General features: G+C 40.2%; 1 protein-coding gene across 1 annotated transcript in view; it reads right to left on the reverse strand.

Moving 5' to 3' along the window:
- Positions 1-14,027, reverse strand: part of DCAF12 (DDB1 and CUL4 associated factor 12) — a 29,933-nt gene extending 15,906 nt beyond the window's left edge. Inside the window, exons 1-2 of the mRNA XM_036898027.2 lie at positions 13,676-14,027; positions 12,351-12,605 (exon numbers count right to left, since the gene is read on the reverse strand). Of these exons, the coding sequence (XP_036753922.1) occupies positions 12,351-12,605; positions 13,676-13,753 (333 nt within the window). The 5' untranslated portion in view covers positions 13,754-14,027. The remainder of the gene's footprint in view (positions 1-12,350; positions 12,606-13,675) is intronic.
- Between the last annotated feature and the right edge of the window lie 831 nt (positions 14,028-14,858).

The raw sequence follows: 14,858 nt of genomic DNA on the forward strand, positions 1-14,858 counted from the left end.
GCTGAAAGTTGGGGAAAGGGAAGACTACTGAAATCAAAGCAGAAGAATCCATTCCCTATCCCAAACCAACAAGATGGGGAGGAGCAAAGGAGAGAGCTAAGATCAAGAAACTTAACAGAAAATGGTCAAGATAATATGTATTGTCTTTAAGTGTGCAAACTGCAATGTCAATTTCAGGAATTTATGCTAAGAAAACAATGAAAGGTGAAGTTTTAACTACAATTCAACAATTTTAAACTAGTGAAACACCACAGGGGATTGGCTACACAACAGCCTATTATATGGCTTTTAAGAATGATGGAGTAGAGGTTATTTATTAACATGGAAAGCTGCTCATGCTATGGTATTAAGTGAATAAGCTTTTAAAAACATAACTTCAAGAATGTTGATTTTTTTCTCAATGAACACACATGACTTGCACAGTAAAAAGAAAAAAAAAAAGGACCAGAGGCCCTGAAATAAGAAGGAGCTGTACTCAGTCAGGATTCTAACAATGGCCAGAAAACTGGGCATTCTTTCCGACCCAATTCTAAAAGCTGGTTGCCTGCCCACCTGCAACCTGCTGGGCAGGAACTAAGAGTATGGCTGAGCTCAATAAGCTGTTTGAACATTATCATGACTCTTAAGCTACAAATATTTTAAACTGGTCAGAAGCTAGAAGAGTTGTCACAACTCAGAAAGTTCAGGTCACTGTTTCTATTCCAAGTCTATTAAAGGAAAGACCATGTGGTCAAGATAACATTTTTGGAGTCCCAATTTCAAAAGAAACACATTGTGAATTTGTAAAACAGAAAAGCAGAAATTGGAAAATAAAAACCACCACAATCCTACCACCACTTGGTGTATTTTCTTTTAGGCCCTTCACTATATACCCAGTCACATGCATACATATTTTTCTCCACCTATGAAAGTGTGATCTCATATTATCATTTTATATCTTTCTATTTGATATAGCAGTAACACCTTTCCTAATTAATACACTTCTATATACTTTTTTTTTTTTGGATAACTTTTTTTTTCACTTCTATATACTTTTTAATGGCTATAAGGTAATTCACTTGATATAGCATTATCGAGTGGATTCCTTATTATTGAACATTTATGTTGTGTCCAAATTTCAGTAATATAAAATACACTGCAGTGAACATCCTTGTATCTAAATCCAGGTGCTGGCGCTATGCCAAGATCTCTTACTCACTGAATTGTGAATCTAAACTACTCCTCCAAAGATGACTACGGAGCTGGCTTGCTGAGATTAGCAATGGTACTTCATATTAGGCCCTGAATTCTAATATTTTCCCAGTACAATTATGATTTTGTGGAAGGACAACTATATTAGGATTTACAATTATCCTGGATTTAAGTGGCATAATTCTTTACAAGTTTTATATCTAACAAGTTCAGTAAACTGATTTCTAATCCATAATTCTGGAGGGCTTTGTTAAAATGGAATAAATCCCAAGAGCAACCTTTAGCAAGACACCTGAAATTCTGCCTAGAACCCATTACAAAGTCACCAAATAAAAACCTCTGACAGCATACCAGAGATTTCACTATGTGAAGCACAACAAACATTTGGTAAAATAATTTCTCTTACGCTGTAAGATTAGAACCCAATTGAACACTGCCTTTATATAATTGCAAAGCCCATATCCTTCCAAGTGACACCATCCAATCAGAAAAACAGAAAGGTAAATAAGAGAATTGGCCCACTAGTCTGATTTGTGTAAATCATTTCTTCCTATGGAAGATGGAAAATGATTTCTGTAATACTCAAGCATGCTAATAGGTAACATACAGATTATTCAGAAGAAAACAATTTCTGTACAAGATAGTGTCGGCTTTTTGTTCACCAGTGACATTTCTAGGCATAAGGCCTTCTACTAAGAATTAATAGGAAGCCTTATCTCTAATTAGCAAACTACTGGAGAGCAGAGATTATAGTTACATATTAATTATTTACCTGGATATTAAAAGACTGTAAGCTTTTAATATTAACTGTAGTAAAATAATGATACTATAATCCCTTTTCTTTTTTACTTTTAATCACTTTTACTTCCTGAGCAGAATAGCATGAAGACAAGGACAATACTGAAGTAGGGCAGGGACATGGGACAAGCAACATGATTAACTTTTCCTGTCTATGATGAAAAATGCCAAGATAAAAACAGTATAGTAAGAACAAGAGGGACTCCATCTTAAGGCTAAGATTTCATTTTAAAAATCAGGGAGTTAGGAGGCAGGATTCCTAACACATTTCTTGGTAATCAGCCAATAACCGACCCTATCTTAAGGCAGAACAAGCAGTCCTAACGGATAAGATTCTCAGGGCTTGAGGGAAACCATTTTTTAAAAATTAAGGTATCACTGATATATAACCTTATGAAGGTTTCACATGAAAAACAATGTGGTTACTAGTCACCCATATTATCAAGTCCCCCCCATACGTTGTTGAAGTCACTGTCCATCAGTGTAATAAGATGCCAGAGTCATTACTTGTCTTCTCTGTGCTAGTCTTCCCTGTGATCCCCCAAACAGCATGTGTACCAATCACAATACCCCTCAATCCCCTTCTCCCTCCCTCCCCCACCCATCCCCTTTGGTAACTGCTAGTCCCTTCTTGGGAAACCATTATGTTGGAGAAGACCAGGAACAATAAATTCCTTGTGTTAAGTTTATCTTACAGAATTATCTAGAGGACTGTGGATGGTGACATAATGTCTCTCACTGGAGAGAGACATGAGACCACATGTAGAACCTTCAGACCCCACCACCTCCACCCTTTGCCGCATTTTTGAAAGCCTTAAAAGATAGAATCCTAAGCCCGTAAGTGTGCCTCTTCTCTGAGGTTTCCTACACTCCCCTTTCTTTGAGTGTGTACTTTTTGCCTTAGACTTCTCTCTGGTCAACTTAACTGTGTTTTGTCTCTGCACTCTTCCAGTGGTAAGCGTTTTTGTTACTTCACTATTTCATTCAATTTTCCAGACTTAAGCCCAAGTCTTCACTCTCTCTGTCCTACTCCAGACAAGTAGAGAAACGCTAATAAGATCTCTGTTTGGGGCTTGCAAGTTCTTCCATCGCCTGGATGATCTGGACAGGACTGCAGCTGTATGATCATGCTCTTTAGTAGCCTGCTTGAAAATCTCCTTTCTTTGCCTTTAGGAAGCTCTTAGAACAGTCTCACTCCAACCAGTGCTCTGTGGCTCCCCCAAATCTTGGGGTGGCAGTGGCTTAGTACTATGCAGATTCAAGCGGACACTGGACACCAGGTGACACTAGCTTTAGGAGTTGGCAAGCTTTCCTCCTTTTGTTCTTTCTTGCTCTCTGCTGCCTGCAAGGCAGGTGCCATTCACTACTACTCTCACTTTAATGAATTCCTTCCTTACCTACACTTGTCTGACATGTTCATGAATTCTTTCTTGACCAGAGTCAAGAACCGTCCCCTGTCTAAGTTGAGGTTTCACCTAGTACACAGTGAGATACCTCCCCAGATGCAGCTGCCCGGCAACAATACGGCTGTGTATTTGCCCACTGAGAAGCAAGGTCTCTCTGAAGACGTTATTTTGAGCTCCAAAAAAACACCCTGCGTGACTAAGAGGGGAAATTCCTTTTGCTATATATCTTATCACTATATATTTGAGGCCCTACTTCACCTTCTCTCCCCAGAGAAGACATACAATGCATTAATTGTGTTCAATCTCTGTCAGCAAACAAAACAAGCAATGAATGTTAATTGAAGTAGGCCATTTTTAACATTGTTTTAAGCTAAGAAAAACAGAGTTCCTCTTGCTGAAGAAACATTTTTATTTGTTATTGAAGTATAGTTGATATGCAATATTACACTGGTTTCGAGTATACAATATAGTGATTCAATAGTTATAGACACTATTAAATCCTCACCTCCACTAATGAAGTTACTGTCAACACAGAAATATGTTACAGACCTACTGAATGTATTCTCTTCGCTGTACTTTCCTCCCTGTGACTAATTTATATTATGACTCAGATGTTGTGCCTCTTTATCCCCTTCACCTATTTCACCCACCTGCCCCAACCCTTCCCCCATGGTAACAACCAGTCACCTCAGTGTCTATGAATCTACTGCTATTTTGTTCATTTCATTTTGTCTTGTTTTTAGATTCTACATTTAAATGAAATCATATGGTACTTGTCTCTCTCCACCTGGCTTATTTCACTTAGCATCATACCCTCTAGGTCCATCCATGTTGTCACAAATGGTAGGATTTCTATTTTATGGCTGAATAAATATTCCATTGTGTATATATATATACCACATCTTCTTTATCCTTTCCTCTATTGATGGACACTGTAGTTGCTTCCATATCTTGGCTATTGTAAATAATGTGGCAATAAACATAGGGGTGCATGTATCTTTTTGAATCAGATTTTGTTTTGAGTAAATTCCAGAAATAGAATTTACTGGGTCTGAAGTAACAGTTTTAAAAATGAGTTGATTGACAATGCTTTATCAACAGTAATGGAAATAAAAAATGTAAGATTACTCATAATCCTATTTCTCTTTTCGAATCTATTTTTTCACTTTTAAGTTCCTGTTTAATCCTTAACCACATGCATGTATAGTTGTGCACAGCAATAATAAGTAGAGACAGAATTTTGTATCTCGTTATATTTAATATATTAAATGCTTTGCATGTTATTACACTCTTCATAAATATGTTAATGCATGCATATCATGCAGATCTGATTTACCACAAATTACTTAACCACTCTCTTACTATTAGTATTTACATAAAATAGTTTCCAATGAGTATCCTGTTAAGGGAGACTTTTATCAGGGAACCCTCCTGATACGCTGTTGGTAGGAATGTAAGTTGGTGCAGCCACTATAGAAAGCAATATGGAAGTTTCTCAAAAACTGAAAAGAAAAATACTTTTGACCCAGTAATTCCACTTCTGGGACTTTACCAAAGAAAACAAAACCACTAACTTGAAAACACATATGCATTCCTATGTCTATTGCAGCAGTATTTACAATAGCCAAGATATGGAAGCAGCCTGTGTCCATCAATAGATGATGGATAAAGAGTGGTATGTGTGTGTGTACGTACACACACACACACACACACACACACAATGGAATATTACTCAGCCATAAGAACGAATGAAATTTTGCTATCTGCAACAACATGGATGGACCCAGAGGGTATATGCTAAGTAAAGTAAGTCAGAGAAAGACAAGTATCACATTATTTCACTTACATATGGAATCTATAAAACAATACATAAATAGATTCATAAATACAAAGAAGAGACTTCTGGTTGCCAAAGGGGAAGGGAGAGAAGTGATGAGTAAAACAGGTGGAGGGGAAAAAATTAATGAGAATGTTACCTTTATATGGATAATGATTATTGTGAGTATATGAGTGTATACTTACCAAAATTCATTGAGCTATATTTGTGCATTTTGTTTTATGTACCTCAAAAAAGAAAAGAAAAAAGACTGACTTTCCTTCTGGATAAATTCCTTAGTCTGAAAATATTAGTTCAAAGGGTACAATATTTTCAGGCTCTTCCTTCAAAAATAATTTCATACCAGGCTTTTGAAATATAATGCCAAATAACTTCCAAAAAAGGGTTTTAGTGGCAATATATATATGTGTCTGTTCCACATCCTTATCAAAACTGGCTATTAATTGAATTTGCAAACAGGAAGACATTTGATTTTTCTGTATTCCTTCTATAATGATATGAATTTACTAATTATACTTCCTCATATAAATTATATCTAAGTAAATTACCTTTAAATGTTTAAGCTATTTGAGATGTGACTGACATACAGAAAGGAGCCATTTATAGATTGATGTTCACTTGTTAAGTGTACCTGAGTCTGGCCAGAATAAACCACCTAGACACTACTTCCCCCTCCTCCTTTCACCACCACCATGAATTATACCAACAATTTACTAAGCACATGTTCTACATACTGTGCTAACCAACATCTTACTTAATTCTGTTTATGACTCCACTAGGCAGGTATTACTCTCTCCATTTATTTTGTATGTTAGAGAAGAGGCTTAGAAGATACCTGTCTTGTCCAAGGGCACAAATCTAATAGGAAATGGAACCTAGACTCAACCCACCTATCTCTGAATCCAATTATACAATAAAAAATTACTTAATCCAACTTGTTGGTATAAATGTGGTTATTTCTGACATATGTTTACATAGAAGAATACTTTTAGAAAAGAGACCAAAAAATTGGAAACGAATGGACTAAGAGGGGACCTAAAAAAAGTAGTGGGCAAATCTCTTGCCATAAATTTTCATGTCTGTTAATGAGACCAGGAGGCAAATACGGAAAATAACCGTTTGTCAAGGACTTCCTCAAAGTGAAAAAATAAGACTTAATTATATCCTATTGGCTGCTAACAGATATTAATGCCTATGCCTACAAGGAAATTCTTACAGATCCATTAAATCTGATATCCCATCTGTGTCTGAGTGTGTTTTAGAAAGTAAAAAGAGGATTCAAATGTTCTAAAATTAACAAGGTGGCAAAAAGAAAAAAAAATTACTGTACAGCATAAAGACTGCCAATGATTCATATAAAAGTTCTCTGACATCTTTTCAAAATGCCAATTCCTAGGTTTCACTGAGGGAAATTCTGACTCAGTAGTGGAGTAGGGACCAGGAATCTGCATTTTAAACATATACCTCAGTGATTGTGCTGCAGGTGGTTCCTTGGTTATGCTTGGGAAACAAAGGCCTAAGCAACAGAAATCAAATATGCATCAATTTAAAGAAGGTAGGCTGGCAAAGCAGCCATGCTTAGCTAGTGAAACTTTTTTTATTCCTTTGGTGATATAGCAGCCATTCAGGCGATTAGGCCTGGGGGTTGGAAAGACAGGCTTCTAAAGGAAGGACCCAAGGAAAGCAGTCTTGGTGTAACATAAAGAATTCTGACAAGAAATAAGGAAAACTGGAGTCCAGACTTAATCTGCATTGCTCATTATAAAGTCTCAGGCAAATCACTTTTCACTGTTGGGTCTGTTTTCTCAATTGAAAAAGGAGAAGTAGAGGCCAATGGTTTGGACTCCATTATCTTTACAGTCCCTTTAGCTCCATCTGGGATGTATTTCTTTTATCACTGCAACTTCACATGATATAGTGTCTTGTAACACACAGGAGAAATTCAATAAACATTTATGGATTTAATGAATGCAGACACATACCCACAAAGTTGTCCCGCTATATTCTAGACAATGAGATGTAGAATTATTATTCTAATTCCTCTCACATTAAAACTGTCCTGATGAGAATACCCACACCTAACATGTGAGAGGGACTGGCGGCCTCCATAGATCGAAAGGCAAATATGACCATTCAGGAGAAATCAGCAGTTTAAAAAGTCAAATGTTACAGGTCAACCGTGATCCTGGATTGAACCCAGTTGCCAATTTTGGATCCATTTCTTCTTTTTATCTCCTAGACCAAGAAACTAACATGAATAACCCAACTCCTTCAGGGTTAAGCAGAAAAGCAATACTCCTAGATTATCACCAGGAAAAACCTGTATTTGTCAACTTTCATCTTGAACCAGATCCAAGCACTGCTCCCATTACTACATGTCAGCATGGGAAGAATTAAAAAGCTTTTTCTCTGAACGTAATGCCTCTCAAGGATCCAGCTAGGAAAAGAAGCCTCAAGCACAGGAGTCAGTGTGTTCCTCCACTGTTCATTCCCCAATTTCCCAAGCTTTGTTATCCCTAAAGTATTGCTCCAACCACATCAGTCCCTGCTTAAATCTTTGGGCCTTGTCTGTCCATTCCCGATGGAATAAAATCTTAGCTCGTTATTAAAGGGCTTCTATCATTTGATCCTAATGAATCTTTCCAACCTTAATTTCACAACTCTTCCGAAAATCTAAAGCTCTTGACAACTGGATTCTTGATATTCCTCATAAATGGCTGATGCTTTTCTCCATAAAAATCCAGATTTCTAGTTTCTCATTAAAAAGAAATTTTAAAAAGCTGTTAACTCTAAGCCCAAATTCCTGTATGGTAACAATGGGTCGATGTCAATAATCCCTTCTCTGGCTCTTTGCAGACCCCACTACTTCTTAGTCTTGTTCCTGACAAGCTTTTCTGCCACTCTGTAAACAACCTGAGTTTGTAACCCTAAACCAGGAAAATGTATCTTTCCATCTTGGTTCCCAGACCAAGTTCCAATGAAGGTTAGACTACCTCTCTTCTTTAAATAATTTAGTAAAAATATGACCATACTAATATTATCAATGTTAAAACAGATTGGCCATTCTTGCTGTTACTGCTGGGCTTACTGGACCCAGAGAATTCAGGGGTTTAAATGAGTGCCCCTATGTTGAGTGCTAACCCACAGCACAGGAAAATTCCCACTGCAGGAATCAAGCTACTAAAAAGTCTACAAGATATCTCTCCTGCTTAAAATTTTTTTTTCAAACATTTATTTAGTACTCATATGCTCTGCAAAGATAATCAGCTTTAATCCTAGCAAAAAAACTACAGATGAAGAAACTGAATCTTAGACATGTTAAGTAATGTGCCCAAGAACCTACCCAGTAAGTGGTAGAACTGGGATTCAAACACAAGCAATTTGTCTCCAGTGCTCTTTCTCTACAGCTTTTTTCATAGAGGATGACTTACTGCCTCAGCAGAGGCTTCAATAATATAGCCCCAAGCCAGGTCATTTGCATATGGTTATGTATCACATCCCAGCTAAGCTACACAATGGTCATTTCACCATCGGAAATGACCTGGCTTTGTAACATTTATGTACACTGTTAAATACTGATGAAAACCAAGAACAGTCAAGAGAAAAACAGCTTCTAACCTGAAGATATTTATTAATAAGTTATTTTAGAATATAAATGGTTGTGGTATACTTTCCTACTGAATCCATTTAAGTCATTTCATCGATGGTAAAATTTTAATACATCCAAACTTTATTATTGATAATCCAACGTGAACTCCTCCTCCTCTAAAATCTTCCACGATATTTCCAAAACATTATCTAAAGACAGTTCTAAATGTTTAAATAATTTTCCTTTCTTTCAAACTGAGGGAAGTCCCATGGAGCACCAAGAGCACTGGATAAACCTTTGGGTTCATTATCACCACTACATTTTGAGTAAGTTAAGATATTGCTAACTTAAGTGTTTCCCAAGATGTACACAGACACCTTCTCATTACTGAATATTAATCACTCCCACTTTACAGAAGGGAAAATAAACCCACAGATAAGGAAATCATTTGCCAAAAGTTCACAGAAGAGCAGTGTTTCTGGTTCCCTGCTTTGTTTCTGGAAACTAAGCAAAGAAAAACATTAACTGTAAAATGGAAAGAAAAGAGCCTCCCCACTTAAACATTTTAGGTCATGAGGACACAGGAAGACTAAAATATTTAGGTATTAAGAGCAGGTTAAATTATTACTTAACATTATTCACACCTTCCCAAAATAGAGTCAATAAAATCCAAGAATCAGAAGACTATGATGATTACTTTAGTTTATAATTCAGCAACATTTGCTGGGCAAAACACTATGATGGTATGTGTGGAGAGTGGAATGAATTCCTCCAAATGTGAGACTGCTCCATGTAATAACAATGATAAGCAGTTCTCTTAAACCGTGAGTGGTGTCCTGAGAGATGAGGAAAAGTAAGTTTTACAGAGGCTTGTCGCCACTGTTTGGTTTTGAAAGGCTTCTGTATGACCGCCTTCAACAGAAAAGGAAATGAAAGCTTGGCCCCAACCACCATTACTTCCTTCCTTAAAATTCATGTTTAAATCTTATGTCCTTTAGAAACATTTCTCCTAGCATCAAAGACTTTCTTGATCTAGAGCATGTGTTTCAATTGACCCAAGATGTGTTTCAGTCCGTATTTACCCTGCCATTACGACATTACTTGTCTATTCACACAGGGTGAAGTGAAAGTGGAAAGAGCAGCTGGGTCTATATCCAATCTTTTCTCAAACTTCATTTGGAATCATTTCCCACCTCCAGGCCCTGCTTCTTTTCATTTGCCTTTCCTGACATCATGATATTTATGCCCTTCTTTTCCAATCATATCCACAATATCTAATCATGGATTGACTTATTTTATCCATGCCCTGTATTTGTGCTTATTAAATAGCTTACTGATCAATTTTTCCCTTCATTCACTTGTAACTGTCTTTCTATGTAAAATACTCTCCTACTCATGTCATACTTAATTTTTTCTCTCTCTTGAATCCTCTTCAGGAGACTATTTTGCAAAAAGCAAACATTTACATCTTAAAGACACCACCAGACACATATTCCCTGCCCTTTCTTATAGGAAATACATCTTTAGATTCTACTCCCCACCACCACCGAAAAAAGTTTGACTCATTCCTACCTTCAGCCAAGTACTATTTCAAATACTTTTACCTATATATGCCATTAGGCTAGCAGATAACGCCTAGGTTTTTACTATTACGTATCCTGAACATCATTCTTTCCCTTTCCTAAGTCCTTCCTCTGAGGCCTCCAACTTAAAAAGCAACATAAAAAGATGAGGCAAAAAAACTCTAGGAGGAGGAGCATATCCATATGGCAAAAAGCCTAAAGATACCCCGAAAATGAACTAAGATACGATATGAAAAAGAACTTCCAACATCAGCACTCTCTGGAAGACTCATGCCAGAAGATGATCATCAAAAAACCCCAACAAAGGTCCACGCACTGCTACAGCTGTAGATGCACTCATCCCACCAGTTCCTGAACTTGCCATGGGAATGAGGAAGGAGATATCTAAGCTGGCCTGTGCATACAGTAAAACAACAAATTTGACTGGATCTATACTGTTGGAACTCAATCAAGAATTAGGAGAAGTGCAAATTGTAGCACTCCAAAATCTTACAACTACAGACTATTTACTGTTAAAAGAACATAAGGGATGTGAATATTCCCCAGGAATGGGTTGTTTTAATTTGTCTGATTTCTCTCAGACTGTTCAAGTTCAGTTGGACAATATCCACCATATCACAGATAAGTTTTCACAAATGCCTAAGGTGCCTAACTGGTTTTCTTGGTTTCACTGGAGATGGCTGGTAATTACAGGTATGCTTTGGTTATGTAACTATACTCCTATTATGTTAATGTGTGTGCGAATTTAAGTAGTAGCTTAAAACCTATACATGCTGAAGTTACTCTACAAGAAGATATGTCAAAGAAATAATCAATCTTCCCATGTTTTCTGCCGCCTGCTACTTCTATAGCTTTTCTTCTTCCTTCCTAATTACAACCCTTAAATAGAATTCGTGCCTCATATCAAATTTACCAAGTATCATAATTCTTCCAAGTGGTAAAGATACCTCAAGACAAATGCTGGGCATAGAAGCTACAGGGCATAAATATGCAAAGAAATAAAAAGCTAACCATTTCAAACAATAAGGCTTCTCTCTCACTTACCAACTTTACATTTCCCTGTATGGCCCCGAAAGATGACTGGTTAGCCAGAGACGGGTAAGATTCCTCAAGGGAGGAACAACCTAAGACAGGCACAGTTGCAGGGGGGCCATCAGGTGAGAAATTGGGGATCAACAGAGGTGAGGCTTAGAACCTCACCCCCCCTGTTCTGAGAGAAATCTTCTGCATCCGTGGATGTTTTATTGCCCTTGTCTAGCTTGGATTAACACATAGTCTACAGGCACACACCTGATCATCTACATTTGCTCTCTTACAACACTAAACTATGTTTTCTACCTTTATCTTGTATCTACCTACCACTTCAGCATTTTATTAAAAATAATAATAATAAAGAGAGAAATGTGGTATCCACATATAAATCAAGTATAAAAACCAAATGAGTATTCATATTTGAACTGACTGTTTATAGTTCATAATGCATGAGCAAAACCGAAGGTTTCTGTGATGGCTGCCTGTGTACTGTTCACCATGTAAGAACTTATTCACTATGTAAGAATTTGTTCTCCATGTAAGAACTTGTTTGTTATGCCTCAGAAGATTGGAGACTGACGAAAATTAGGCTTGGGGTGAATTAATGATTGTGCATTGAGCACTGACTCCATTTTATTGTTGTTAACAACCATTTGATCAATAAATATGAGAGATGCCCTCACAAAAAAAAAAAAAAAAAAAAGCCTAAAGAAATAGATTCCACTGAATACTTATCAGAAATGAAGAAGTAGGAAAAGGAGCAGAAAGAGAGGAAAAAGTCATCAACAGATAGGAGAGAATGTAAGACAATCTCCTGAAAGAAACCGATGGGGAAAACAAGCAATGACAAGTTCTAGAGCATGTGGAGCTGCATATCCAGGACCTAGAAGGTTCACCTCCCCCAAGACACTTACCGTGTTGCATTTTGTGCCACACACCACTTGCCTATGATTCAGCCACTGAGATGCAAACACTTTATTAAGGGTCCCAAGGTGAAACTCTCTCTCCTTCAGGAGACTGGGAAGTTGCTGTGCTGCATAACAACGCAACACTCGAGAGTAGGTGGTTTCATTCTGTAGCCTGACTTCTCGGTTCTTCAGGTAGTACACTAAGGATCTCTTCACTGGGGGGAGTTTTTTCCTTTTTTGAAGTGAGTGATTCCAGCCAAACTGTGGAAAGCAACATTAGAAATCAAGTCTTTGGTTACCTTCATTTTGGACAAGGGGTCCTACTGTATTAGAGAAATCACCAAGAACTCAATCTGCAGTATTTACATACAACAGAAATTCAAACACAACAGAACAGGAATCTCAATCCCGAAAGTCCAGTTTAATTCTTCCAACACTGAAAAGATGCTGTTCGTAGTCCCATTTACCTACAAGAAATGAGGGCTAAAAGGCAAGGGAATGGAAGGAAAGAAGAGGACAAAAGTTTTAGTAGGCCTCTTAGGAGTGAAGGATTTGGATCCCCTAAAGCTAACTTTGACAGAGAAGGGAGGAGCTGAGTGCTTACCATACCGACCAGGACTGCATCTCTACCCAGCCCCCTTCTCCCTCAGTTTGTACTCCCCGCGGAGCAAGGAGGGTGCAGCCCAAGGAGCCAGAGTGGGGGTCCCAGGTCTTTGAGGGATAAGCTATCGATTGCCGCCTCTAGGCGGTTGGGGAATTCGAAAAATCAAACACCAACAGGGTGGGAAACACGTAAAATCAAGAATCCGAATACGCTTGGAACAAGGTCTTCCCCTCCAAAGAGGTATAGGGATGACACCTGGGAATTGCTGTTTCTTTTAGAGCTCTAAGTGCCAAAAGGCCCAGCTCAGGGCTTGAGTATCCAGAAGGTGACACTACCAATAGGAAAGTTGCGATCGTCTCCATTTCTCGGGGTCCTGGGAAATCATACTTCACTTTCCCTTCCAGGATCTTCTAGGAGATTTCCCCCATTCCCCTCAACTTCGTTTCCCTTCGTCCAAAGCCAAGATTCTGGTTTCCCCTCAAGCCTCACTCCTAGCTGCAGGCCTCCCGCGGAATATGCTGTTCCAAATTTCCTTTAGCTCCTCACTCCCCTGGCTTATCTGCTCTCCTGAGAACTCCTGGAGGCCCGCCCTGACCCTATAGGCCGGGGTTCCGCCCTTGCGTCCCCTCTGACTACAGACTTTGGACCCCGGTTCCGGTTCCCTATCTGAGAACCCTACCTCCAGGTGCCTATGCCGGGACCCGGGGCCCAGCCTCTAAGCTCTCACCTGCGGGCCCTGCGCGTCGCTCCCAGCTCCCGGCGAGGCGGGCGCTTTCCGCTTCCTGCTAACTGCTTTCCGGGCCATAGTGGGCAGCGCCGGCGCGGCCCCGTAGCCACATGGGGCGGGGGGAGCGAGGGGTAGTAGGTCGGCGGATCATATACTGGGCCCCGGGGCCGCGCACCTTAGTGCGCCAGTTCCGGAAAATGGCCCGGACCCGGGGAGGCGGACAGAGGGAAGAAGGGTGGGAGGATCGGGGTCGGGAAAGGGAAAGGGAGAGGGAAAGAGGAGGTAAGAACCAGAAGCTTTCTGCCGACCAAATCTGGAAGGGACGGCAAGCGACTGGAAGCAAAACACCCCCCTCCCTTCGCCCGCGCTCCGTCACCCTTGCGCAGCCGCACTTTGCAGCACGTCGCCACGGAGACGCCGCCGGGACTGGAGGGGCTGGATTTAGGGTTCTGGGGGAAGTTCGCAACTGCTGCTCAGCGACTGCCCGCCCCTTTTCAACCGTCGTCTGGTTGTGACTGGAGGTGGGCGACCTGGGGACTAAGGAATCGTGGTTCTGGCAGCCGACCTCGGAGCTCCCCCCCCACCCCGCCCATCCCCAGGCACCCGGAAGTGAGGACGATTAACTCCGCTTCGGCCAGGAATTCCTTCTAGCGGACGCCTTTAGCCGGCATCCGCCGCTGGTTAGCTCGCTCCCCGAACCTGTCACACCAAGCTCTGGCGCCAAGGGCTGAACGCTGTAGGAGGAGGCAGAACCTCCTTCAACCCCCCGCAAGGTGGAGTTCAGCTAGGAAATCCATGCCAGCGTGGCCATACTTTCCCACTGCTGGGAACCTGCCCTAACCGCTTCCCGGACCCCACCCCTGGGGAGCCCTCAGTCTCCATTCTCCAGTCAGTCTCCTACCTCCCCTCACGCTGGCCTCCTCCCCGCCTGACCCTCACTCCTGCCCCGACCGCAACAGCCCCTCAGTCGCCTTCTCCTTAGCTTCGACCTCGCCTCCCTTTATAGAGTCCTATGACCTGCCGGCCACATTGTCTTTTGTGCTTTGTGAAACAGGCTTCATGCTGTAATTTACCTGTTTCTTATTCTCCCATACAGTCCTAAATTGAGAACGAACAGGGAACTGCCACTGCCTGCCTCTCCCTTGGGGTCCAGGTTGCCTCTCCATCAGGTGGGTGTAATTCT

Source organism: Manis pentadactyla, chromosome 3, assembly GCF_030020395.1.
Source record: "Manis pentadactyla isolate mManPen7 chromosome 3, mManPen7.hap1, whole genome shotgun sequence".
Lineage (NCBI taxonomy): Eukaryota > Metazoa > Chordata > Mammalia > Pholidota > Manidae > Manis > Manis pentadactyla.